The 26,225-nt window shown below is 40.8% G+C and overlaps 1 protein-coding gene across 9 annotated transcripts in view; it reads left to right on the plus strand.

Moving 5' to 3' along the window:
* LOC126183741 (spindle assembly abnormal protein 6 homolog) overlaps positions 1–26,225 on the plus strand; it is a 335,654-nt gene that overhangs the window by 163,940 nt on the left and 145,489 nt on the right. For all 9 annotated transcript variants that reach the window (XR_007536801.1, XR_007536802.1, XR_007536803.1 and 6 more), the window contains one exon: positions 11,180–11,323. Coding sequence is in view for 6 of the 9 variants with exons in the window: in XM_049925950.1 (XP_049781907.1) it covers positions 11,180–11,323 (144 nt within the window). In the remaining 3 variants the exon portion in view is untranslated. The remainder of the gene's footprint in view (positions 1–11,179; positions 11,324–26,225) is intronic.

The following is a 26,225-nucleotide window of genomic DNA, read 5'->3' on the forward strand; positions in this document are numbered from 1 at the left end:
AATTATCCAGTCATTTACATACAATAGAAACAGATATTTACTTGGTATCCAGTTTTGCAGAATGGCTTTGCAAGTTGTTTTCATTCGTTGCATTGTTTCCAGAAGTTTTTAGTATCGTGCTCTTCAGGGTCTTCTTCATTCTGTATTCTTCCAGTAGACAAGTTGATGTCTTTAAAGTTCAGTTGTTAATAATTGATAGTTAATTTTGTCTTTATTGTATTGCTGCACCCTGTTAACAAGAAGAAAAGACTTCAGTTGGTGACAATACCCTAAATTGGGTGTCTGGAGATTGGAGAAGAGTCATATTCACTGATGAACCCAAGTTCAAAATGTTTAGGAGTAAACAATATCAGTTCGTACACTGTTTACCCTGTGACTGCTTGATTCCTCAGTGTGTAATTGCAGCTGTGAAGCAGGGATGGTGTTCTGTGATGCTATGGGGATTTTTTGGAGGGAATAAAGTCAAGGGTTTGGTGAAAGTAGATGGAAAAATGAAACAAAAGGATTATTGTGCCATTATCTAGCAACATGTGAAGACATCTGATTTGCATGTGATTGGGACAGGGTTTGTCTTGCAGCATGACAACTACCCAAAACATACATCTCACTTGTCAGATATATGTGAAGTCTATAGGGGTTCAGAAAATTATGAAAAACATGGAATGGCCACCTGATCGAGCTACTATGTGAGGAATTGGACAGGAGGACCCGAAAATGGGAAACTGTGTGTGGGACACACTTGTGGGAGGTCCTGCAGCGAGAATGGAGACTAATTCCAACTGAAACCCTGGCAAAATTGGCCCAACACTTATCATGAGTATCTAAGGTGATTAAAGGAAAGGATGGCTATTTTGAGGAATCTAAAATGTAATAGATGCATTTACCTCTGTATTGTTTGAGCTAAATAATTTAGAAAGCAATTACATGCATTTTTATAATCTATTTCCTTTCCATTGTCCATAATCACTTGGTGTTTCCACTCACATACACAGTACCTCACCATGATAAAGGGGAATATATCCAACAAAATGAAATACCCTGTTGTCAGACCAATCTATAAGAAAAGTAGTTGGGCAGTATTACTGAGTCTCTCTTTATTTGTGGCACGTACGCTTCAGTGGTGCTCTTTACCTAATTTTGTTTGTTTAATGAAGCCAAAATGGCTAACGATTATGACCACACTGATCAGCCGAAACATTATGACCACCTGCTTAATAGCATGCTTGTCCGCCATTGGAACGAAATACATCACTGATTATGCATAGCAGGGATCTGACACCTTGTTGGTAGGTTTGTGGAGGCATGTGGCATTAGATGTCTACTCGAAAGTCATGTAACATGCATAATTAATGGGCCGCTAATTTGCGTATGTTGTGATGGCACCCGATAATGATCCATATGGGTTACATAGGATTTATATCAGGCAAATTTGGCTGCAGACACATCAGTGTGAGTTCACTATAATATTCTTTGAACTGTAGCACAGTTCTGGCTCTGAGACATGGACATTTATTCTGCTGAAAGATAACATCGCTGTTGAGGAAAGACATAAAGCATGAAGGGATGCAGATGGTTCACAGCTGTCAATGTGTCTTTGATTACTACCCCAGGTTCCATGCAAGCACAGGAGGTGCAGCGCCGCATGTTTCGAGCCGCTGTTCACCTCATTGACGGTGTTTATGGAGATGAACATTGATCTAGTGGAGCAAAAGTATTATTCACCTGCAGATCCGGCACGTTTCCATTGATCGACGGTCGAATTCTGATGGTCCTGTGCCTACTGCAGTAATAATTGAGGATGTTATTGGGTCAACACATGAACCTGTAAGGATGGTCTGCTGCGGAGCTCCATGTCCAACAATGTACGATGAACAGTGTGCTCCAAAACACTTGTGCATGCACCAGCATTGTGCCCTTTCTGCAGAGATGCTGCAGATCACCATCTATCCTACTTTCCAGAGCAGACAAGCCTCCGAACCCCACGTTCTGTGAAGAGTCGTGATTGTTCAACAATTTAGCACCTAGTGGTAGTTTCACTGCCCTCCTACCTCTTTCTGCTGGTGCCCGTGACATTAGCAACTGAACTTTCGACCAGCTTCGCCTTTTTTGGGATACTCAATTACGGGCTCTGTATAATTATAATCTGCCCTTTGTCAGAGTCACTTATCTAAATGGATTTCCTCATTTACAGCCCATATCCTTGTTGGGGTAATCCCCCATTCATATCTGCTCTACTCATATACTTTTGTTACCGTGTTATGTGCCTGCAACACTATCGGGTGGCATCCAATGTTATGGTGGGCAATGGTCATAATGTTTTGCCCTATTATTGTATAATAGCGTAATTTGTGTAATGCAGCACGCTTTCTCATGTCTGTTGAGGGTCATTTCTGACTGAAATTAATAACCTGATTACAAATAAACTTTGTGATCCAAGACTGGAATTATTTTCCTGAATCACTGGAAACTTTCATGACTATCAAAACTTATTTTTGAGCTACAAATAACCCATTCCAAATCAAGAAAGTCTACTGGGCCAGGAGACCATACACAATGACCAAAAAGCTATGAGGAAACTGAAACCATTCAAAGTGTGCAGTGCAAGAATGATTCCACCTTCTGCTAATAAGAAAGATGAAACATTTGTCATCAGAATGTGGGAGGAGAAGCACAAAACACTGAACATGTTGCCTAGAATTAATTATCCTTAATCAAAATTGTCATTCAGTCTATAAATACTGCAAGAACAAAAAGTATCATCTGCTCGTAGTGATTGCAGTGTAACTGCTGCTGGCACTTCGTCAATAAAAACGAAAAGCACCTGTGTGGAATAACTTTCCAACTTGCAGTACACTTGAGACAGAGAGAACCCAAAGTAACACTAGATTCATCAAAGTAAGTCTGATGCTGAGTTTCTATGCAGTACCTCACAGTCGCTACAGAGTGCTTAATTTAGTCCCAGATGGTTTTGTATGAACGGCACCTCTAGTTCACTATAATATTCATATGAGAATTGAGGTGTAATGCGGTGATATGGGTGGTCATATGGTTCTTGAATATTCAGAGAATATCCATGCACTGTTCTTTCATGGCTCTAATCTGCCATTATTAAGGGGACTTGTACGTGAATAACTGTCAAAAAATCAATTTTTTAATTTTTGTCTTAAAAAATTCTCTGTAGTTTTCTGAATGAGAAAAAGTTTACTTCCAGGAAAATGGACCACATACCAAAATTAGAGGAATTTAAAAGTGACTGCATGCACCACAATGTCCCCTTAGCACACAGTCAGCTCAGTTAAAAATGAAGTTTTGCTCACATTTGTTTCGTTTTTATGACTTTTTAGTCCCTCAAGTTGGCTAACTTGCAAAACCTTTACAGTTGCTTATCTTTTGTTTATACAGAGAGTTTAGTCATTGTTTGCTGTTGTTTCAGCGCGAATATTTTGTTTACAGCAAAGTAATTGTGTGCACGAGTTTCGTATTGTGTGTCCCACTTTAAAGCAATGGGAGACTCAAAAGGGTACCAAAAAGTTTGTGAATCCAAACCTTATGCTGACACAAAAATTTAAAAACTTGAATGTGTTGGACATGTCTGGAAAATGTTAGGTACGAGATTGAGAACTTGAAGAGGACTTTGAAGGAAAAGAAATGATGTGATGGTAAGCGCCCTAGTGGATGTGGTTGGTTTACAGATGAAGAAATAGACAGGTATTATTATGAAAAAGTGATAAGACAAAATAAAAATGACCTTGAGGGAATGAAAAAAGGCAGTATGGGCTACCTTTTTTCATAAATCCTCTACAGATGACAACCCATGCCATGCACTCTGCCCACCTAGCAGTGATTGCTGGTGTGGCTACCAGAGGGCTGTTACTCAGGGTGAGACCAAGAACCATAAACATTCTTTACCATTGAAGTTATAAAACCTGATTTAGTGACACGAGATTATTAGAGAAATGTTTACATGGTAGGACTCAAAATCAAAATGAAAGTTTCAATGATTGTATATTGGAATGGATATCAAAAACTGTTCTAGTAGGATTAATACTTTGAAAATAGGTGTGCTAGATGATGTTCTATGTTTCAATGATGGTGCAGTGTCAAGGTTTAATGTAATAGAACTGATGGGAGTGACTGGTGGACTAAATATGCATAGAGCTATAATAGCCATTGACCGAAGGAGACTCTTCGAAGCAGAAAAATCAGTGTTGGAAGTCACCAAAGAAGCAAGAATAAGAAGAAGTAGGAAACAAGACGAATATGGATCTTGGATACATTAGTGCCATGCAAGTTCAATAGAAAAAGCAAGTTTTAACTTTAACTTGAATTTCCCCGAAATTAAATTATTTCATTTTTTGGTACACTTTGGCTAAAATCTATTAAAGGTAGAGAGCTGAAATTTTGTGTAGCATCTTAAAACATGCTTAACTACAAAGCTGACTACCCTTGTGACTTAACTTCGTAAATAAAATGCTTTTTTGAAGAAAAACCCTGAATTCATTCCCAAAATTTTTGATAATCATACTTAAAATATTTTTGTAGCACATTTTATGACAGTGCCATCTTTTCAATTGTCTGCTTTAAAGATAATAGTGTTAAGAACTTCCAGGAAAAAATAACCACCTACTTTGTTTGTATTTTGAGTAATGTGTACCTGTTGTTGTTGTTGTTGTTGTTGTTGTCTTCAGTCCTGAGACTGGTTTGATGCAGCTCTCCATGCTACTCTATCCTGTGCAAGCTTCTTCATCTCCCAGTACCTACTGCAACCTACATCCTTCTGAATCTGCTTAGTGTATTCATCTATTGGTCTCCCCCTACGATTTTTACCCTCCACGCTGCCTTCCAATACTAAATTGGTGATCCCTTGATGCCTCAGAACATGTCCTACCAACCGATCCCTTCTTCTGGTCGAGTTGTGCCACAAACTTCTCTTCTCCCCAATCCTATTCAATACTTCCTCATTAGTTATGTGATCTACCCATCTAATCTTCAGCATTCTTCTGTAGCACCACATTTCGAAAGCTTCTATTCTCTCCTTGTCCAAACTATTTACCGTCCATGTTTCACTTCCATACATGGCTACACTCCATACAAATACTTTCAGAAATGACTTCCTGACACTTAAATCTATACTCGATGTTAACAAATTTCTCTTCTTCAGAAACGCTTTCCTTGCCATTGCCAGTCTACATTTTATATCCTCTCTACTTCGACCATCATCAGTTATTTTGCTCCCCAAATAGCAAAACTCCTTTACTACTTTAAGTGTCTCATTTCCTAATCTAATACCCGCAGCATCACCCGACTTAATTCGACTACATTCCATTATCCTCGTTTTGCTTTTGTTGATGTTCATCTTATATCCTCCCTTCAAGACACCATCCATTCCGTTCAATTGCTCTTCCAAGTCCTTTGCTGTCTCTGACAGAATTAAAATGTCATTGGCGAACCTCAAAGTTTTTATTTCTTCTCCATGGATTTTAATACCTACTCCAAATTTTTCTTTTGTTTCCTTTACTGCTTGCTCAATATACAGATTGAATAACATTGGGGAGAGGCTGCAACCCTGTCTCACTCCCTTCCCAACCGCTGCTTCCCTCTCATGCCCCTCGACTCTTATAACTGCCATGTGGTTTCTGTACAAATTGTAAATAGCCTTTCGCTCCCTGTATTTTACCCCTGCCACCTTTAGAATTTGAAAGAGAGTATTCCAGTCAACATTGTCAAAAGCTTTCTCTAAGTCCACAAATGCTAGAAACGTAGGTTTGCCTTTCCTTAATCTTTCTTCTAAGATAAGTCATAAGGTCAGTATTGCCTCACGTGTTCCAGTATTTCTACGGAATCCAAACTGATCTTCCCCGAGGTCGGCTTCTACTAGTTTTTCCATTCGTCTGTAAAGAATTCGTGTTAGTATTTTGCTGCTGTGGCTTATTAAACTGATTGTTCGGTAATTTTCACATCTGTCAACACCTGATTTTTTTTGGGATTGGAATGATTATATTCTTCTTGAAGTCTGAGGGTATTTCGCCTGTTTCATACATCTTGCTCACCAGATGGTAGAGTTTTGTCAGGACTGGCTCTCCCAAGGCCGTCAGTAGTTCTACTGGAATGTTGTCTACTCCGGGGGCCTTGTTTAGACCCACGTCTTTCAGTGCTCTGTCAAACTCTTCACGCAGTATCGTATCTCCCATTTCATCTTCATCTACATCCTCTTCCATTTCCATAATATTGTCCTCAAGTACATCGCCCTTGTATAGACCCTCTATATACTCCTTCCACCTTTCTGCTTTCCCTTCTTTGCTTAGAACTGGGTTTCCATCTGAGCTCTTGATGTTCATACAAGTGGTTCTCTTATCTCCAAAGGTCTCTTTAATTTTCCTGTAGGTAGTATCTATCTTACCCCTAGTGAGATAAGCCTCTACATCCTTACACTTGTGCTCTAGCCATCCCTGCTTAGCCATTTTGCACTTCCTGTCGATCTCATTTTTGAGACATTTGTATTCCTTTTTGCCTGCTTCATTTACTGCATTTTTATATTTTCTCCTTTCATCAATTAAATTCAATATTTCTTCTGTTACCCAAGGATTTCTACTAGCCCTCGTCTTTTTACCTACTTGATCCTCTGCTGCCTTGACTACTTCATCCCTCAAAGCTACCCATTCTTCTTCTACTGTATTTCTTTCCCCCATTCCTGTCAATTATTCCCTTACGCTCTCCCTGAAACTCTGTACAACCTCTGGTTTTTCAGTTTATTCAGGTCCCATCTCCTTAAATTCCCACCTTTTTGCAGTTTCTTCAGTTTTAATCTATAGGTCATAACCAATAGATTGTGGTCAGAGTCCACATCTGCCCCTGGAAATGTCTTACAATTTAAAACCTGGTTCATAAATCTCTGTCTTTATATCTATCTGATACCTTCTAGTATCTCCAGGGTTCTTCCATGTATACAACCTTCTATCATGATTCTTAAACCAAGTGTTAGCTATGATTAAGTTGTGCTCTGTGCAAAATTCTACCAGGCGGCTTCCTCTTTCATTTCTTAGCCCCAATCCATATTCACCTACTATGTTTCCTTCTCTCCCTTTTCCTACACTTGAATTCCAGTCACCCATGACTATTAAATATTCGTCTCCCTTCACTATCTGAATAATTTCTTTTATTTCATCATACATTTCTTCAATTTCTTCGTCATGTGTACCTATGATGTACATAAATAATTGGCATGGCTTATTTCACTTGCAACAAAAAAACACAATTAAAAAAAAAGTATGAGAGCTAAAGCTGTGGTTGATACATAAAAATGGGCTTACAACTCTTATTCTTTGAGATACACGGTTTTGAAAACATAATTTTTTCAAGGTTTTCCCTGGAATTCATGGACCAGTCCCCTTAACAGTAGTCAGTGTTAGCCAGATTATAACCCAAACCTAACTTCAGCATGTGAAAGAATTCATCAACAGTGTGTGAATATCCTCAACACTACTGCACCCCACACACGAAACAGACCCATTGTATGCCAGTTACTGTCATAAAAATTCCTCATGCTTGCATCGTTCTGCCAACAACAGACTGTCATCTAGTTGTGAAGACAATAAGTGAGAGTTCAGCCCATCATGTCACAGTTCACAAGCACTACCTCCCCCCACACCCCTAAACCTACTGTAGATGTCTCATAAATTATTACATTAGACACATTTCCAATGCTCTTTGTATTTCAGTGTTTTAGTTAAACCTCTTTGGTAAAGAGGTATTGTAGAATGGCATATCACTGACTAAGGCATTAATGGTGGGTACATGGAATTGTTGGATTTTTGGCATCGCTAGCACCTGTGGGTTTTAAATTAGTGAAAAAGGTTGGAGGCTGTTGTCAAGGCTTGCCTACACCCTCACAGTAGTCTTGGTCAAATTCACTTGTCTCCAGACATTCTTGCTCAGCAACCTGTATTTAACATGAAAATCATGGCTCACAAAAACAGTGAAAAATAAGACAGGCTAATAGCCATGGAAACTCCCAGTTGTCAGCTCTTCTGACTGATTATTCTGCTGTTGCTCTGAAGATGAATACTTACGGTAAATACAGAAACTCCATGTGGCAAAAGCTGATGTTTTAATAAGCGGTAAAAATAAGTGACAGAAAGCACCTATCAACCAATAAATAATAATATAATAATAATTAGTGGAGTTTAGCAAATTCCATGATTTGTCTGATGATTACAAAAAGTTGGTTTTGTATACAAAGTTCTACAGTATGAGCAGAAGGTTTTCTCAGGATTCCTGTACTAAATTTCCTTGTAGTTATTTTCAGTTACATTAAATAAGAAAGAGAAACATTTGACTTTAAGTATACCACTTTTTCAGCATCATTTGAATCTGTTCTATCGGACAGCTAATGAGGTGCAGATAACATGAGCATTCTGTGATTGCTATATTAAATGATTGAGGCGAAAAGGTGGTGGTGGTGGTGGTGGTGGTGGCGGTGGTGGGTGGGTGTGTCCAATAGTACTTCCCTCACACAATAGAAATGTTACAAGCTTTCTTCACTCCTCTATGATTGGAGAATGCAAAATCCAGTACTAAACTGGAGGACAAACACTGGACCTTCAAATAAGAAAATGATGATTGATAAATACACTCACAGCAGTATACGCATATTGTGTTACTACACCTCAATCACTTGATTTATCAAAGTTATTTTGCATGCAAAGTCAAACTACAATAATACACTATTTTATACGGGCATTGAGAGGGCAGGAATGTGCCTAAGGTGGTCATGCTGCAATCACATGGGTGGATGCTGCCCAGTCTCGTGTGGCAGCTGTATGGTGAGGAAGCTCTCAAACATAACTGTTCTGATTGTAATTCAACCACACGCTCTTTCACAGAAATGTTTCTGAAATTCTTTGCTGTTACTGGTGAGTTGAAAAGTGAAGGAAATTATTTTTGAGGTTCCAACAGGTTTAGACTTCTAGCATATGTGTGTAGCAAGGTTTAATAAATAAATAAAGGAAGGAAAGGACTACTGTTCGTGGTTTTGCATTTGCATTGTAAGACGTTTACCACCTGACATAAACAGATACAACACAACACAAATTCAAGCAGAGTTCTGCATATCCTAGTGTTACCATATAGTGTAGATGGCCAGATTTAGGATTCTGAGGGGTGGCCAGATATGTTTTCACATTAAGTGAACAACCTGGATTTAACCTCTGTGGTGGGCGAATTTTATGTCAGGATGTACATATGGTGTAATTCAAGCTGGAATTAAGTCTACTTGGTTTACAAATGTCAGTGTTTAACTTTGTGAACAGGAGCTGATCAGCAGTGCATCTTCTTTACTGATGAGCAAAGCTTTGAGATACCTTCATATTTGCAGACTTGGATCAGTATATCATAACAACTTAATACAAGAAAACTGTATTTAGTTGTTGATCACTAGATATCATAACCATAATGAATTTTGAACAATTGGTGTAATGTAAGTAACAACATATTTTGGTGACCAGTAAATCTTGGTTACTGGCATTTGAAGCAGATTGTTCTCATCATGCCAATGTAAATATCGTAGCTGGTATCTTGACGACAGAATATGGTGAATATAAATTTCTTGAGGTGTACATGGATGAATATCTTCATTGGGTTAATCATATTAATTTTGTTTGTGAAAAAATCATTGGCATCTTCTATGCCTCTAACCATGTATCAAACATAGTTCTTAGCCGAACATTAAGAATGGTATGTTGTGGGACAATTTATCCTTTTCCTAACTGTGGGACTGAGCTATTGACACACACTATGTGATCAAAAGTATCCAGACACCTGGCTGAAAACGAGTTAAATGTTCGTGGCACCCTTAATCAGTAATGCTCAAATTCAATATGGTGTTGGTTCACCCTTAGCCTTGATGACAGCTTCCACTCTCACAGGCATACATTCAGTCAGCTGCTGGAAGGTTTCTTGGGGAATGGTAGCCCATTCTTCACTGAGCGCTGCACTGAGGAGAGGTATCGATGTCAGTCAGTGAGGCCTGGCATGAAGTCAGTGTTCCAAAACATTCCAAAGGTGTTCTATAGCATTCAGTTCAGGACTCTGTGCAGGCCAGTCCGTTACAGGGATGTTATTGTCGTGTAACCACTCTGCCATGGGCCGTGCATTATGAACAGGTGCTCGATCATGTTGAAAGATGCAATTGCCATCCCCGAATTGCTCTTCAACAGCGGAAAGCAAGAAGGTGCTTAAAACATCAGTGTAGGCCTGTGCTGTGATAGTGCCATGCAAAACAACAAGGGGTGCAAGCCCCCTCCATGGAAAACACGACCGCACCATAACACCACCACCTCTGAATTTTACTGTTAGCACTACACACGCTGACAGATGATGTTCACCGGGCATTTGCTATACCCACACCCTACCATCAGATCGCCACATTGTTTACTGTGATTCGTCACTCCACACAACGTTTTTCCACTGTTCGGTCGTCCAATGTTTACACTCCTTACACCAAGCAAGGCCTCGTTTGGAATTTACGGCATGATGTGTGGCTTATGAGCAACCGCTCGACCATGAAATCAGAGTTTCCTCACCTCCCGCCTAACTGTCATAGCATTTGCAGTGGATCCTGATGCAGTTTGGAATTCCTGTGTGATAGTCTGGATAGATGTCTGCCTATTATACATTACGACCCTCTTCAACTGTCAGCAGTCTCTGTCAGTCAACAGGTGAGGTGGTCCTGTACGCTTTTGTGCTGTCCTCCCTTCACGTTTCCACTTCACTATCACATCAGAAACAGTGAACCTAGGTATGGTTAGGAGTGTGGAAATCTCCCGTACAGACCGTATGACAGAAGTGACAAACAATCACTTGACCACGTTCGAAGTCTGAGTGTTCCGCGGAGCGCCCCATTCTGCTCTCTCAAGATGTCTAATGTGACTGCTGAGGTCGCTGATATGGATTACCTGGCAGTAGTTTGCAGCACGCTGCACCTAATATGAAAAATGTAAGTTTTTGGGGGTATCCAGATACTTTTATGATCACATAGTGTATGTAGCGAACACACTCTCCATATGATATTGTCATTACAGAAAATGGCTTGCTGTAGTTATTTGGAGAATGTGATGTGGCTGCATGTATGTTCCTTTGAGGTGATGAATCAGTTGACTTAGTATTTATCTTTTTCTTATAGGAAGTGAAGCGCCAAAAAATTGATAAATACAAGAAAGAACAAGTTGACAAAATGGATACCATTGAAGCACTGAAGAAACAGTTATCCACTGCAAAGAACCACCTAACTGAAGGCAAACAGAAATATATAAGCCTTGTTGACAAAGTGAGTACATTCAAGTGCATTACAAAGCATATCTGGGAGTTTTACGTGTGATTTAATCAATATCATATCTGGAAATGAAATGCAAATAAAATAACTACAATGATGCCTGTAATTGGGTAACTTCTTGTGAGTTTCCTAAAACACACTTGGTTGGTTGCATATTACATCAGTCTTGTTTGTGTCTAATCTACTATACCGAAGAATATGGCCAACAGGAATGTGCCAGGGAGTCAGGTGTTTATTGTGACACCCTTGAGAGCACAACACTACACACCATTCTAAAAACGCATTCATTGATGTAGTTGCAAACATGACACAGTCACACACTCTCTTAATACTGATATTTTCAAAAGAATATTGATCAAATTCTTCTTTTGAATGGCCATGGTATCAGTTGCTACTGTAAAAAGTGTTTATATGAGGGTCATTCCATAAGTCATGCCAACTATGGTATATCATGCGAATGCGTGGCATCACCATAATTGCAGTAAATACATTAGAAAGCCCTTGGCAAACATTACTGAAATCAACTGACAGATTACAACCGCTTGTGAGGATAGCTTGGTACCAGCGCCTGAAACATTCAGTGTGAGGTTGGATGTGCTAGTCATGATACACATTTTATTTTATTCAATTAAAACATCACCACTAGTGGAGCTTACTTATCTGTTCCTTGCATATGGTGATGATGTGATGTAATGTCATGTCTGCATCCTCACTAGCAGCTACACTTTTGGTGAAGGAAACCAGTGTCAAAGGAAAAAATTGATGTGACGTTTGCAGACAGTTAACACAATCCCTCAGAAGGAAGAAACAAGATAGAACATCACCACTGATATTGCCTGAAATGAATCAAGTGCAATGTGTATGATGACGGAAGAAACCTATTTCAGTACTTACATACACAGTATTATTATTAACATAAAGTATTCATATTTATCAGTATGCTTACTGTAGGAACTGCCCTAAGCCTGAGAAGATGTCTAGAGGGGTCTGCAAGTTTGTTCACAAAATGTCTACACTGATTGGTGCCCTCCAAACACAGTTGCCCACTGTTATATGTATGTTAGTTGAATGTCCAAAATATTCTCAAATGTACCATGCCCAACGCAGTTACTTATTAGAATTTCATTTTGTAATTCGTTAGAGCTTTGCTTGCTGGTTCTTAAAGAAGCAATTGAGTTTTTTCTATTGCTATCATTGAAAATCTAGATTGAGCCTCACAAAAATTGGAAATGTCACTGTTGTCATCATCTTTATCATTGTCATCAGAATCCATACCACCAACATGTATACAATTTAGTCTATTTTGCACCTATTAGTCCATCATTTTCCCCAAAACATATTCTCTGTTTTCATGACAAGTTCACTTTTCTACTCATACTTTGTTGCAGCCACATAAAAAGTTTTGTCCTTTTTCACTTCTAGCAGATTGTCCTGTGAAATGACCCTGTTATGGTGTACTCCCCATACATTTCTTTTAATTGTTGTCCATGCGGTCACTATGCCAGTGAATTCACACATTTATATAGGTAACTGGAGAACTGTGTGCAAATGGCCCTTCATCATTTTGTCAAAGCAGCACCTCATTGTGGGAATCTTTAACAGTGAAATTGCTTCAAACAGTATGAACTTCATTTTTTCTCTGTGGTACATTGTTTATTTACAACTGAGTAATAATATCAATTTTCATGTCATATTGTGAGGGTCTGTTCAGCTCAGCACTCAAATATTACCTCAATGACCACATAGCTGTTGCCTCAAATGTAAGGCATTAAAGTTGTTTTCCTACTTTTTATTGTATTGTGCCATTATTATGCTGCTGTAAATGTTGTATGACCCATCTTTATGTTTCACAGTTGTCTGCTGATGTTCTACTGACAAAAAGCGCTCACAACAATACATAAAACCAATTAAGATTGTTCTTTACAGTCAATTGCTATTGCTGCAGTTGCACAGACATTACAAATAATTTTTTAAAGTTACAATCCTTGCAAATGATATTAATGTAAACCTTCCCGCATATCTAACAAGGGAAGTAATATAGTGGTTCTCCTAAGGAGGCCCACAACTTTTTTTAGTATATGTGTGCTGAGCATGAGGCTATGAGCCATTACATGCTCCTACTCTTACCTACACTGTTTCTACCTCATAGTATTGTATCTTTCAAGTTTATTTTTTTCTATTCTACTCTCCCACTCACTCTTATCTGTGCCTCCTCTCCTAATGAGAACCTGGCTTTTACCTAGGCTTTCTTCTGACTTTGTTCTCTTAACCCCATAAATTACTTTGTACCTTCCTTAACTTCTTTTGATCCCTAAGCAGATTTGACTGTCATTCTTTTCCAAATTTCTCCAAAGTGTGAATTGTGCAGGGAAGGGCATCCAATGCGAGCATGTAGATGCAACCACCCTGACACCCATTTCTAAGCAGTCTACCTGCCAGACCCGAAACTTAGCACAATAGTCAGTCTATTGTAGAGTGGTTGCAATGCACCTGGACAGTTGTAGCCCCCTGACAACACAGTTGTTGTCACTGGTGTCTGTGCTATAAACTCTCTATGCATTCCAGGGAGTAGGTGTCCACCCTATTGGGCCATCGAGACTGGGCAAAACTCACCATGCTAAGTGGCTGTTTCTCTGGCTGGTTGGCACCCATGGAGAGAGCCCTCAGGATGACACAAGGGCCAATAATCTGCCATGAAGCCATTCAAAGGTACTGAAGCTGGCAGTTGCAAAACCCCAGCAATCTCTTCACAAGGGAGTTCTAGAGTGATCCCACACTTGGCTGTGCCATGGAAAGAGGTACAATGGTATTGACAGAGAATTTTACTCACTACTATATCTAGACTGTACTAGAATGGATGGTGAGATATACCTAATGACCAAACCTTGCTTCTTCATGGAACACATTGGGGACAAGTATGGAGAGAGAGTAGTGTTGCAAAAGCTGTAAAGTGGCTTCCTGTTGATCAAGACAACAGACTCTGGTTGGTCTTCAGCCTTACTTTAGCACACTTCTTTGGGCAATATTCCAGTCATTTTTACTCCCTCTTGAAGTTCAAACAAAATGCATATCAACAAGACATTATCTTTCATCCAGGCTTGATATTACGGCTGGATGAAGAACTATGCCATGGCCTGGAACAGCAATGGGCGCAATCACATTGCTGAAACCCCCCTTAATATCCATGAAGATGCAGAGTTCCATTTTATGGAATTGTAGAGTTTTTTGTACCTTCCCAAAATGTTTGTGCTGTTCTGCATTATTTGTCTGGTTGATGTCTGTTGGTTTTCATGTTTAGAAACCACAGTTAATCTCATTTCCCTAACATGCAGTTCTTGGACCGAGGTGGCACAGTGGTTAGCTCACTGGACTCACAACTGGGAGGATGGCAGTTCAAATCTACCTCTGGCCATCCAGGTTTAGGTTTTTCGTGATTTCTCTAAATTGCTCCAGTCAGATCTCGGATAGTTCCTTTGAAAGGGCACAGCATATTTCCTGCACCATACTTTACAAAAAACAGTCTGCTCTTGAGCTCTGTCCCCAATGACCTAGTTGTCGACAGAACATTAAACCCTAATCTCTACCCCTCCTTCTTCCCTAACATGCATGTTAACCAGTTTCTCTAATGTGTTTAGAAGAAGGGAGGACAGACTGATTGGTCTCATGTCATTAGCCTTGGTGTGATGAATTCTCCCTAGCTTTGGAATCAGAATAACTTTCATTGTCCTCCAAGATTAGGAGTGACTTCTTCAGCTAAACGGACTTGTAACAGTCTACAAGGAATCTGATTTGTCCCTCTCCTGCTTGTTACAGCTGAGCCAGAAAGATACCATCTGGACCTGGTGACTTGAACAGTTGAAATGTTCCCACGACCCACAGGATTTTCTTGAAATCCAAACATTCTGTCGCAGATTCTCTCCTCTCTTGTTGGTTACCTCTAAACCAGTACCTCACAGGGGCTAAATCTTGGCCTGGATCATCTGCCGGGGTGGACTGCAGCAAAGTCAGTTTTGAGGACCACTTAGAGTCTTACACAGTGACCTAATTTACTTACGATCTGTCTCTGGCAGCCTTACCTTCCACCTCTTCACAGAATACTACAAAGGATGACTGTTTCACTTGCTTAACAACAGGACTGCCTCACGATATTTTGCCCATTGTTCTTTCCTTCAGCAAAGTTAACACATTCGAGTTGCTGCTCATAGTTGCTGCACATCCGATGTTGCAGTGTGTTTCCGTGCTTGTCTTGATCGCAAAAGTTTGTTGTAATTTGGGAAACAGTTTGATTGATGAAGAAATGCTGAGGCTGCTTGAAGAATCGGGTTTTGGAATTGATGACAGTATTTTTGAAATGCATGCTAATCTGCTTGGATCCTCCTCCTCCTAAGCAGGTGCCACAAGGAAGAAGTTGAAAAATTTTAATACATCTGGGGAAATGGCAGCGGTCATTGTGGCCTGACTGAAATGTATTAAACATTCTTACCTGCTTTCTTTCCAGTTACAGATAGTTATTCCACCAAGTTACATTCCTATATGTGTACCTCTTGGTGATTGGACAGATTTCTAAATATGAGGTTATGATTGCAACTGTTACTCGATTTGCCATTTCGTCCAAATCTACTGGATTTTAACTTGAGATAAGAGTGAGTGTAGGGCTTTCTCGTACCTACGGCTACTCAGGTACTCCACAAGCCTCCATATGGTGCATGGTAGAAGGTATCTTCTACCACTGCTAATCATTTCCTTTCCTGTTCCACTTGCAAATGGAGTGAGGGAAAAACCATTGTCTATATGCCTCCGTACAAGCCTTAGTTTCTCTTATCTTGTCTTCATAATCCTTACAAAAAATGTACATTGGCAGTGGGAGAATCATTTTGCACTCAGATGCCAATGTTGGTTCTCTAAATTTTCTCAGGAGTATTTCACTAAAAGAATGTCATTTTCCCTTCAGGGACTACCATTTGAGTTGACGAAGCATCTCTGTCAGATCAATTCATGTTTTGATTGTACTACTGATAGCAAATCTAGCAGCACACTTTTTGATGTCTTCCTTTAATGGAATCTGATGGGTATCATAAACACATGAGCAGTACTCAAAAATGGGTCACACTAGTGTTCTATATGCAGGCTCCTTTATACATAGATGAGCTACAGTTTCCTAAAATTCTCCCAACAATAAATTGAAGTCGACCATTTACTTTTCATACTATTGTTCCTGCATGCTCATTCTATTTCGTATTGGTTGGCAGTGTTACTTGCAATGTTGTATGTAGATATTTAATCAATGTTACTGTCGAGCAGTACACCACTAATGAGTCCCAATCAGTTTTCCTAAGATTCCTATAGACAGTAGTCTGTTTAAAACTCATTTCCACCTTAAACTTAATATACATGTGGTCATATAAGGATTGTTCCATTGACATATGCCATTGTTTGATGTAACTACCCATTAAGATTATATCAAAAGTTTCGTCAGTTACTTCTTTCCTTCTTCTATCCCTGAAGGTAGGTTCCTTACCCGAATTAAAGATCTCTAAATTATCTCCTATAGGTATTAAAGTGAAAACCTATACTTTTGGCATCATTATGAGTACTTCCTCACATCAGCTTCTGGGCACTGAAATTACAACTAACCAGCAGTTGTTCATTACGCTGTAAGCAGCCGTCTGTCAGTCTCCTCGATTCCTGGGATGGGGGACACTGTCCTTATAGGAAGGTGTGAGGTCCTTAATGTTCTCTTCCTCAAGTTGCTGCATTCTGATGATTTCTAAGTGCCTAGAACAGAAGTTTGCCACTGAAATCAGAGAAATTTCATTTCTAATGTAAATGATTTATATATATTCCTACAGTAAATAAGCTTGCCTCCAGTTCCTCCAAAGCCTGACACCGTCCCTTTATATTATAAATAGGGTTCTTGGATCAGGGCCACAACCACCTCCAATCTTCACGAAGGCAGTTCAAAAGGATAGCTGGCCCCTTACAGTACTGCAACACTTGCAGCTGACAATTTGCCATCTTTGTTGCCATTGTTTTTGATCACCATGACAGTAGCCTGCAATAACCTCCTTTGATGTCTGTGGTCATCCCAACAGTAACCTGTGAGAACCCTAAATAGAGCTTTAGGTTTTGCCTCACATTGCAGTCAAGGATTTTTCTTCTATGTCCACCACAAGGGTTTGGCCATCAGTTCCAACTTTGCGATTAATTGTCCTCCAGCCCTTTGTTGAGACTTCCTGATTGTGAGCCGATACTTTCTCTAAAAGAGTATCTGGGGGAACACCCCTGAGTAGTTTTGGAACCAAGATTTTTTAATGGTCTTGAAAAGTTCCGCTGCTGTCTTGGCCAGCAGATTCACCTCATCCCACAGAGATATCTTGGGAACTGTCTCCTTCATCCAGTCCACTGACCCCATTCTCTCACAAAGATCAGAACACCCTTATCCAGACAGACCTTACTGAACTTGGGGCCTTTTCTTGATGCCCTTCTCTCTCTCTCTCTCTCTCTCTCTCTCTCTCTCTCTCTCTCTCTCTCTCTCTCTCTCTCTTTTTTTTTTTTTTTTTTTCCAAAGAGAGCAATCTGGACTAGCTCTTTGTGTTGCAAGGTTATCAACAGTAACGAGGTCATGTAATAGGGCTGTGAGAAGCTGAATGTTCCTTCCACAATACTGCAGAAAGACTTGGTAGCAACATAGCCACCATACATGATTGCTGGCAATGGTAGTCATGGGAAGGTACGGTCACAGGAGGACAGTGCTCTGGATGGCCATGTGGTGCTACAGAGAAGGAAGACTGTCATGTTTGGTATCTTGCTGTGGTGCATTATACTACATGTACAGCAGAAATTGGAACAGTAGTTGGGACCACAGTGACACAACGAACTGCTGCAAATCTGTAACTTCAAATACAGCTCCGAGCCAGATGCCCTGCAGTGTGCATTGCAGTGACCTCAAACCTCTGCCATTTGCAACTTCAGTTGTGTCAAATGAGAGCTCATTTTTTCCCCCCTGATGAAAGCTGGTTCTGCCTCTGTGCCAGTGATGGCTATACAGGGTTATTACAAATTATTGAAGCGATTTCACAGCTCTACAATAACTGTATTATTTGAGATATTTTCACAATGCTTTGCACACACATACAAAAACTCAAAAAGTTTTTTTAGGCATTCACAAATGTTCGATATGTGCCCCTTTAGTGATTCGGCAGACATCAAGCCGATAATCAAGTTCCTCCCACACTCGGCGCAGCATGTCCCCATCAATGAGTTCGAAAGCATCGTTGATGCGAGCTCGCAGTTCTTGCACGTTTCTTGGTAGAGGAGGTTTAAACACTGAATCTTTCACATAACCCTACAGAAAGAAATCGCATGGCGTTAAGTCGGGAGAGCGTGGAGGCCATGACATGAATTGCTGATCATGATCTCCACCACGACCGATCCATCGGTTTTCCAATCTCCTGTTTAAGAAATGCCGAACATCATGATGGAAGTGCGGTGGAGCACCATCCTGTTGAAAGATGAAGTCGGCGCTGTCGGTCTCCAGTTGTGGCATGAGCCAATTTTCCAGCATGTCCAGATACACGTATCCTGTAACGTTTTTTTCGCAGAAGAAAAAGGGGCCGTAAACTTTAAACCGTAAGATTGCACAAAACACGTTAACTTTTGGTGAACTGCAGATTTTCTGCACGAATGCATGAGGATTCTCTACCATCCAGATTCGCACATTGTGTCTGTTCACTTCACCATTAAGAAAAAATGTTGCTTCATCACTGAAAACAAGTTTCGCACTGAATGCATCCACTTCCATGAGCTGTTGCAACCACACCGAAAATTCAAAGCGTTTGACTTCGTTATCGGGTGTCAGGGCTTGTAGCAATTGTAAACGGTAATGCTTCTGCTTTAGCCTTTTCCGTAAGATTTTCCAAACCGTTGGCTGTGGTACGTTTAGCTCCCTGCTTGCTTTATTCGTCGACTTCCACGGGCTACGCGTGAAACTTGCCCGCACACATTCAACCATTTCTTCGCTCACTGCAGGCCGACCCGTTGATTTCCCCTTACAGACGCATCCAGAAGCTTTAAACTGCGCATACCATCGCCGAATGGAGTTAGCAGTTGGTGGATCTTTGTTGAACTTCGTCCTGAAGTGTCGTTGCACTGTTATGACTGACTGATGTGAGTGCATTTCAAGCACGACATACGCTTTCTCGGCTCCTGTCGCCATTTTGTCTCACTGCGCTCTCGAGCGCTCTGGCGGCAGAAACCTGAAGTGCGGCTTCAGCCGAACAAAACTTTGAGTTTTTCTACGTATCTGTAGTGTGTCGTGACCATATGTCAATGAATGGAGCTACAGTGAATTTATGAAATCGCTTCAATCATTTGTAATAGCCCTGTATATCTGTTAGACGTAGTATGACAGCAGTAGCACTCTCATGGTTATCCCATGCACCCTAAATGTAAATTTTTATGTCAGTCAGGTGATCAACCATGTGTGCTGCCACTCCTGAACAGCATTCCAGGGAGTGTTTCCCAAAAAGAAAATGCTCGCCCACATACTGCTGTTGTAACCCAACATGCGCTGCAGTGTGTCAGTGTGTTGTTTTGGCTTGCTTGATAACCAGATTTAGTAATAAATGAAAATCACCAGTTTGCTTTTGTTCTACAATATTACTTTTATTGTAAACCAGTTTTCAGCTTACAAGGCCATCTTCAGACATTTACTCAGTAAATGTCTGAAGATGGCCTTGTAAGCCGAAAACCGGTTTACAATACAAGTAATATTGTAGAACAAAAGCAAACTGGTGCTTTTCATTTATTATAATGTTGTTCTACCAAGAACCATCGGAAGATTCTGTTAATATGACCAGATTTATTTACAGTCAAGCACATAGGAAACATCATTGGACGGCAACTCCAGCGTCATCCTTTATTGTCAGAGCAAGTGCAACAGGCATGGAACTCCATCCCACAAACTGACATCCAGTACCTGTATGACACAATGCAAGCATATTTTCTTCCTTTGGTGTTACCAGATATTAATGTACCATGATATCACATTTGCTTTTCTTGCACTCACATGAACCTGATATCTTGCAATGTTAATGACTTATATATTTTACCTAGACAAATGTATTACCAAAATTCATTACTCTACATTAATTATTTCTTGGTGTTTGGACTTCTTTTCGTTATTGTATGTTTGCGTGGGATCAAGCTCCCAGACAAAATTAGAAGCACTCATGAGAAGGTCAGTGGAATATATTTACTATATTTTGCACTGATGTTAACTGGGCTCAACTTTATGGAAAAAGTTTAGAATCACCTTGCTTTGTTGATGACAGTGTCACACTCAGTGCTGATGATAAACTTGAGTAGTGGTATGAGTATAATGGGTTTGATTTTGTGACAGATCAAGATATATGCCACAGCTAAACATGGGGACTGGATGGGTTCAGTAGAAAGTGAAAGTAAGGATGGTAACAGCCCAGCCTGATAACAGAGGAGGAGAGTTTTTTATGGGGGCAACAGTTGTACAACCCTGCAGTAGGACTTACAAGCGCATGCTATTTTACTGTTGCAAGAACCGCATGTTTTATTTAGAAAGAAATATCATGATCAATTTCTGATATGCAGTGACTCAATGAGCAGACTGTGAGGTATCAGTAGACACCCAACAGTGTCCACCATGCATGATCTTTTATGCGATCTCGGCCATACTAACCACTTGTCAGTCTTCTTCTGGACCCCTAATCATATGGGGATTGCCAGGAATGAGGTGGCATCCTGAGCAACTACTGTCCCCAAGCCTCATTATTAAGCCAAATAAATTGACACTCTTATTACTGTATGCCGTGGAAATTCCACTAGCAGGCAACACTACACTTTCACGACTTGCTTTGTGAATGAGTTCATGATTATTTTGTAGTTTGATATGTCATCTTCCATATAACCAACCAGTGAAATAGTTAAGACACTAAGCTCGTATTTGGAATGAATGGAATTTGAACGTCCTCCATATCTTACTATTTTAGCTATTCTCCAATTTCTCAAAATGAGCTTGTCGAACTTTAACCTTTCTTCCATTGCACATCAAATGGTAAAAAATCTATGTTCATTCACATAAAGGAAGGAGTCACATGCCCAGCTGTGCAGTATTGTTGCTTGTTGCACAGTAAAATAGTAAGTTAGTGGAGGAATAAAATTTTGTTAGAAATAGACTGACACGTAGCTAAGTGGGGCGTGTCTGCCGACTACACAACAATGTCTCAACCAAATGTCAACACAGGAGGCCAAAAGTAAAAATCAGCTGGGAGCTCGTTTCGTCAGAGTATGCGAGAGGAAAGCCAAGAACAGATGATTCAGCACTTCGACAACAGTGCAGGGCAGACAGAATGCTCTGTTGCAATGAGGCTAAATGTCATAAGAACACCTTTCAGTATGCAAACTTCACATAAAGAAACATTCTGAAACACTGAAGCTAGGCACTAGAGCAGTCGAGTGCTGATGGGCTCAGAAAACTAGAGCACATTTGACCACAAATGTGGGGAGGATTACATCATTGCTTGTTGTGAAATCTGCTCCCTCCTGAAGCTCGTCCTCAGTGGGAGGCCATACCATGGATGCCGATGGGAGATGAAACCTATTAAGTTGCAAGATGCTTTGGTGAAACTTGCTGCCAACTTGGTATCCAGTGCTGCAAGTCCACAGCCATCCGGCCATTGAGGAGACGGTTGAGCTGCAAGCCAGTCATCTACATCTATATCGATACTCTGCAGTCCACTGTCTGGTGCATGATGGAGGGTACCATGTACCACTACTAGTAATTTCCTTTCCTGTTCCGCTCACAAATAGAACAAATAAAAAAGTGTGTTTGTATACCTTCATATGAGCCCTAATTTCTCGTACCTTATCCTCATGATCATTACGCACAATGTATTTTAGAGGCAACAGAATCGTTCTGCAGTCAGACACTGTTGCTTTAAATGCCTGTTCCAGGGATTCCCATTTGAGTTCACGAAGAATCTCTGTAACACTTGCATGTTGTTTGAACCCATCAGTAACAAACCTCACAGCCTGCCTTTGAACTGCTTCAATGTCTTCCGTTAATCCAAGCTGGTACAGATCCCAAACACTCGATCAGTACTCAAGAATTGGTCACACTCGCATCCTCTATGCTGTCTCATTTACAGATGAACAACACTTTCCTAAAATTCTCCCAGTAAACTGAAGTCGACCACTAGCCTTTCCTACCACAATCCTCACGTTCATTCTATTTTGTTTTGCTTTGCAACATTATGCCCAGATATTTAAATGATATAACTGTGTCAAGCAGGACACTATTAACACTGAATCGGTTTGTTTCTCCTACTCATCTGCATTAACTTACATTTTTATACATTTAAAGCTAGCTGTCATTCATCATGCCAGCTAGAAATTTTGTCCAAGTCCTGTTGTATCCTCCTACAGTCACTCAACTTTGATATCTTACCATACACCACAGCATCATCAGCAACCCCCCCCCCCCCCCCCCCACAGACTGCTGCCCACCTTATCTGCGAAATCATTTATGTGTATGGAGAATAATAGTAGTCCTTTCACACTTCCCTGTGGCACTCCTAATGATACCCTTGTCTCTGATGAATACTTGCTGTCGAGGACAACGTGCTGAGTTCTACAACTTAAGAAGTCGTTGAGCCACTCACGTATCAGTGAATCTGTTCCATATGCTCATACCTTCTTTAACAGCCTTCAATGTGTCTCCATGTTAAACGCTTCCCAGAAATGTAGAAATGTGGAATCTGACTATTGCCCTTTAACCATAGTTCACAGTATATCGTGAGAAAAGGGCAAGCTGAGTTTTGCATGAGTGACACTTTATAAAATCAGTCTCAAGAAAATTTCCTAGTCACAATGGTGACTGATAGAGGAGGGGGGGGGGGGGGGGGCAGCTGATCTACTATGAATGAAGAACCTATGTGACAACCTACAAGCTGTTCAACTTGGGCACTGAGAACTTTTGTTGCCACTACAGGGGTGGTACAAGTACCTCCTTACCAACTGTACACTCAGACTGCCACTCTGGCTGACCTTCGTGTTCCAGTTAAGTCTTCCGCCTTCACGTCATCTTGACAACTGATGACAGAGATGTGCAGTATTCTGGGATTGGGCCTAAGTGCACCTTCACTCATTGAGAATGCTGAGGCTCCGACAGACATTCACAGCTGCTGCACCTCCTATGGGCTGTGGCACTTGACAACAGACAGTGCAAGGACCTGTACCCCACAAGTTCTTCACTGGACACTGATGTGCCGCCTAGCAGTTTCAAGCAGTGCGGACTCAGCACAATCACTGCTAAACAGTGCTGGGAAGGAGGAGTGACTGTGAAACTCTCGCCATTAAATGATTGTTGATTTTCAATTGAAAGATATTTCATTAGCACCCCGGCACTCCACGGGATTATTCAGCCCCGCTCTTTGCTCGGTTTCACAAGATTCTAAAGATTCTACAGGTATGCCATACCCAGCTGAAGCAACTCGTTGATGACTAGATCCTGTAGCCTAAGCTGCTCAAACTCAAGTGCCTGCACATAGGAGGTTTCTGTGGGTAGAGATGAACAGGGTTAGGCAGACAGCTCATGCAGTCGTGCATCTGGTCCATAGCCTACACACCCATACTGAATGCCCATATACAGGTTTTGGTGAATGGCTCACACATGTGACAAAATGAGGTATGCCCACAGGCAAGCTGACAAACATTCGTGGGTGCCCATGCTCCATGGGGCAGAGCTGGAACATCTCGCTGCAAACGTACCAAACTGGGAGGATATTTTAACGTTTCACGTGCTGTTCTAAATAGTCTCAGACTTCTTCTGTGGGAGTAATATTTTGCAATTTAACGGGCCAGTCGAGGTCTGATAGGTGTCGAGTTTTCATCAAACTAAGAACAAATGCAGGCTGTTCTATGAACAAAGCTGCTGTCATTTCTAAATATGTGAGTATTTACGGTGTACTCTTCTTTAAGTCAAAGGAGAATGTTGAAATAAACATACTTGTTCATATTCATTGTAATCTGAAAGTGTGTGCCCAAGTTGTGGTATGTAAAACACTCCTAAAACATCACAGAACCACCTCTGGCATGAACAGCACCCTCCACACAGTGCAGGTTACATGCTTCATCATGATGTGGTGCACTTGATGCTGCAGAGAGTGTAGTAGCTATTCTCTGTGGAGGTTGGCAGGAAGAGTCACAAGCAGCTCTTTGTCCTTAGCAGCAAATAGTTATGTCCAAAAAGGGTTCACAGAAGGCTTGTGCCCATCTCAGGTGGGCACTGAGGCAACAGACATTGTGCTCTCGGTTGTCAGTGCTCGAAGCACAATGATACATTGTGGCTGCCAGTGGTATTGGCTCAGCTATGATGCAAGGTGACAAAGCTAGGCTTTGCCATAGGTGAAGTTGTCTGGTAGTGTCTGACACTGGCAGGTGCCTATTGGCTCAGCAGCTGGGGTGGCCTCAGTTCCACCCTCAGCCCATCAATGCTGTGGCTGGACTGCTGGCAGTTGTTCCTATCAGGATGGTTATGGAGTGTTAGTGACGTCACAATGGAAGCCAACACTACGGCGGACACTGATTCAATGACTCACAAATTCAATCCAGTGTCCAGCCTACTCTGATGGCCAGTATTTACATGCATCAGAGTGAGTGTTTTGTGGTGTGGCTGATGCAGACGACATGTCTCTGGTTTCAGTAAACATCTCGTCACCAACTGACAGGTGTGCTATGTCCATGTCATGCCAACATATTACAGAAAGTGGCTGCCTGTGGCAACAAACCCTCTTGTGCTAGGCCTACTCTGTTACAGTGCCTTGCATCATTTCAAGAGGCAAAATTGTGATTTGTCTCCAATTAGCTGTTATTCAATTATTGTGTCATTTAGCTCATTGAAGACGTGGAGCTTTATGTGCCACTGAAAGCAAAGAGGGTTTTTGATGGATGCCAAGCTCCAGATGTGAGTTGTATGCAGTTCCCTCAGTGATGTTTGCTTGTAAACTGGTTGCAATGGAGCTACATTCACTGATAACAGCAATTCCTGTTGAGTTTGAAATTAATTGTCACTGAAAAGACATGACAGTCCTTTCGGCCACTGGTGGCGAGGATCTTTTTATGAAGATTGTTCTTATGTCATGTTACATGGTTGTTAGTGGTACACCACTCATTGCATAAAACATTGCGCAACCCGTGTTGACATTACACAGTCCCTGTTGCTACACTAACAAATTGAGACACTGTATAGAGTAAGACTTCTAATGTATGATAAAAATTGGTATATTTTACTTATGTATACCAAGGGCATATTATGTTACAGTAAGTATTAAAAGACTAAAGGACAATAGGCATGATAAATCACTTTCAGGGAGGAATGTGTATCAGAATTTCTAGTTTCGTTGAATTCTCAACCTCTGAATGGTGAAAAAATTGCAAATGACGTGACTGATGACTGACCTTCATTACTTCAGCAGTACATTTTACCTTTAATCATAGTATAGTGTCACTACCCAGTTTCTGAGCAAAAGTAATAAGTCTTTAGCAAAAGTAATAAGAAGTACTGAGGAAGGTGTCATAGAGCATTAAATTAGCAGTGGTGGGCCTTAGGTGATGGTGTGGTGACATGTGGGTCACAATAACAGGCATCCATGGGGATTGTGAGATAAAGATAACCAAGCACAACAGTAAACTGCACCACACAGAAGTAACAGTGTAGCAAGTGGGTCAGTGTCACCACACCAGGGCAAGTCTCTCTTTATGGGGGATGTGACTAGGTACTAGGTTTTATATGCGCATCAGAGACTTATAAATAAGACTGAAATTTGAGACAGGATAACTTTTCGTCACCGGAGACCAGCAGTAC

The sequence above is a fragment of the Schistocerca cancellata genome, chromosome 4 (genome assembly GCF_023864275.1).
Source record: "Schistocerca cancellata isolate TAMUIC-IGC-003103 chromosome 4, iqSchCanc2.1, whole genome shotgun sequence".
Lineage (NCBI taxonomy): Eukaryota > Metazoa > Arthropoda > Insecta > Orthoptera > Acrididae > Schistocerca > Schistocerca cancellata.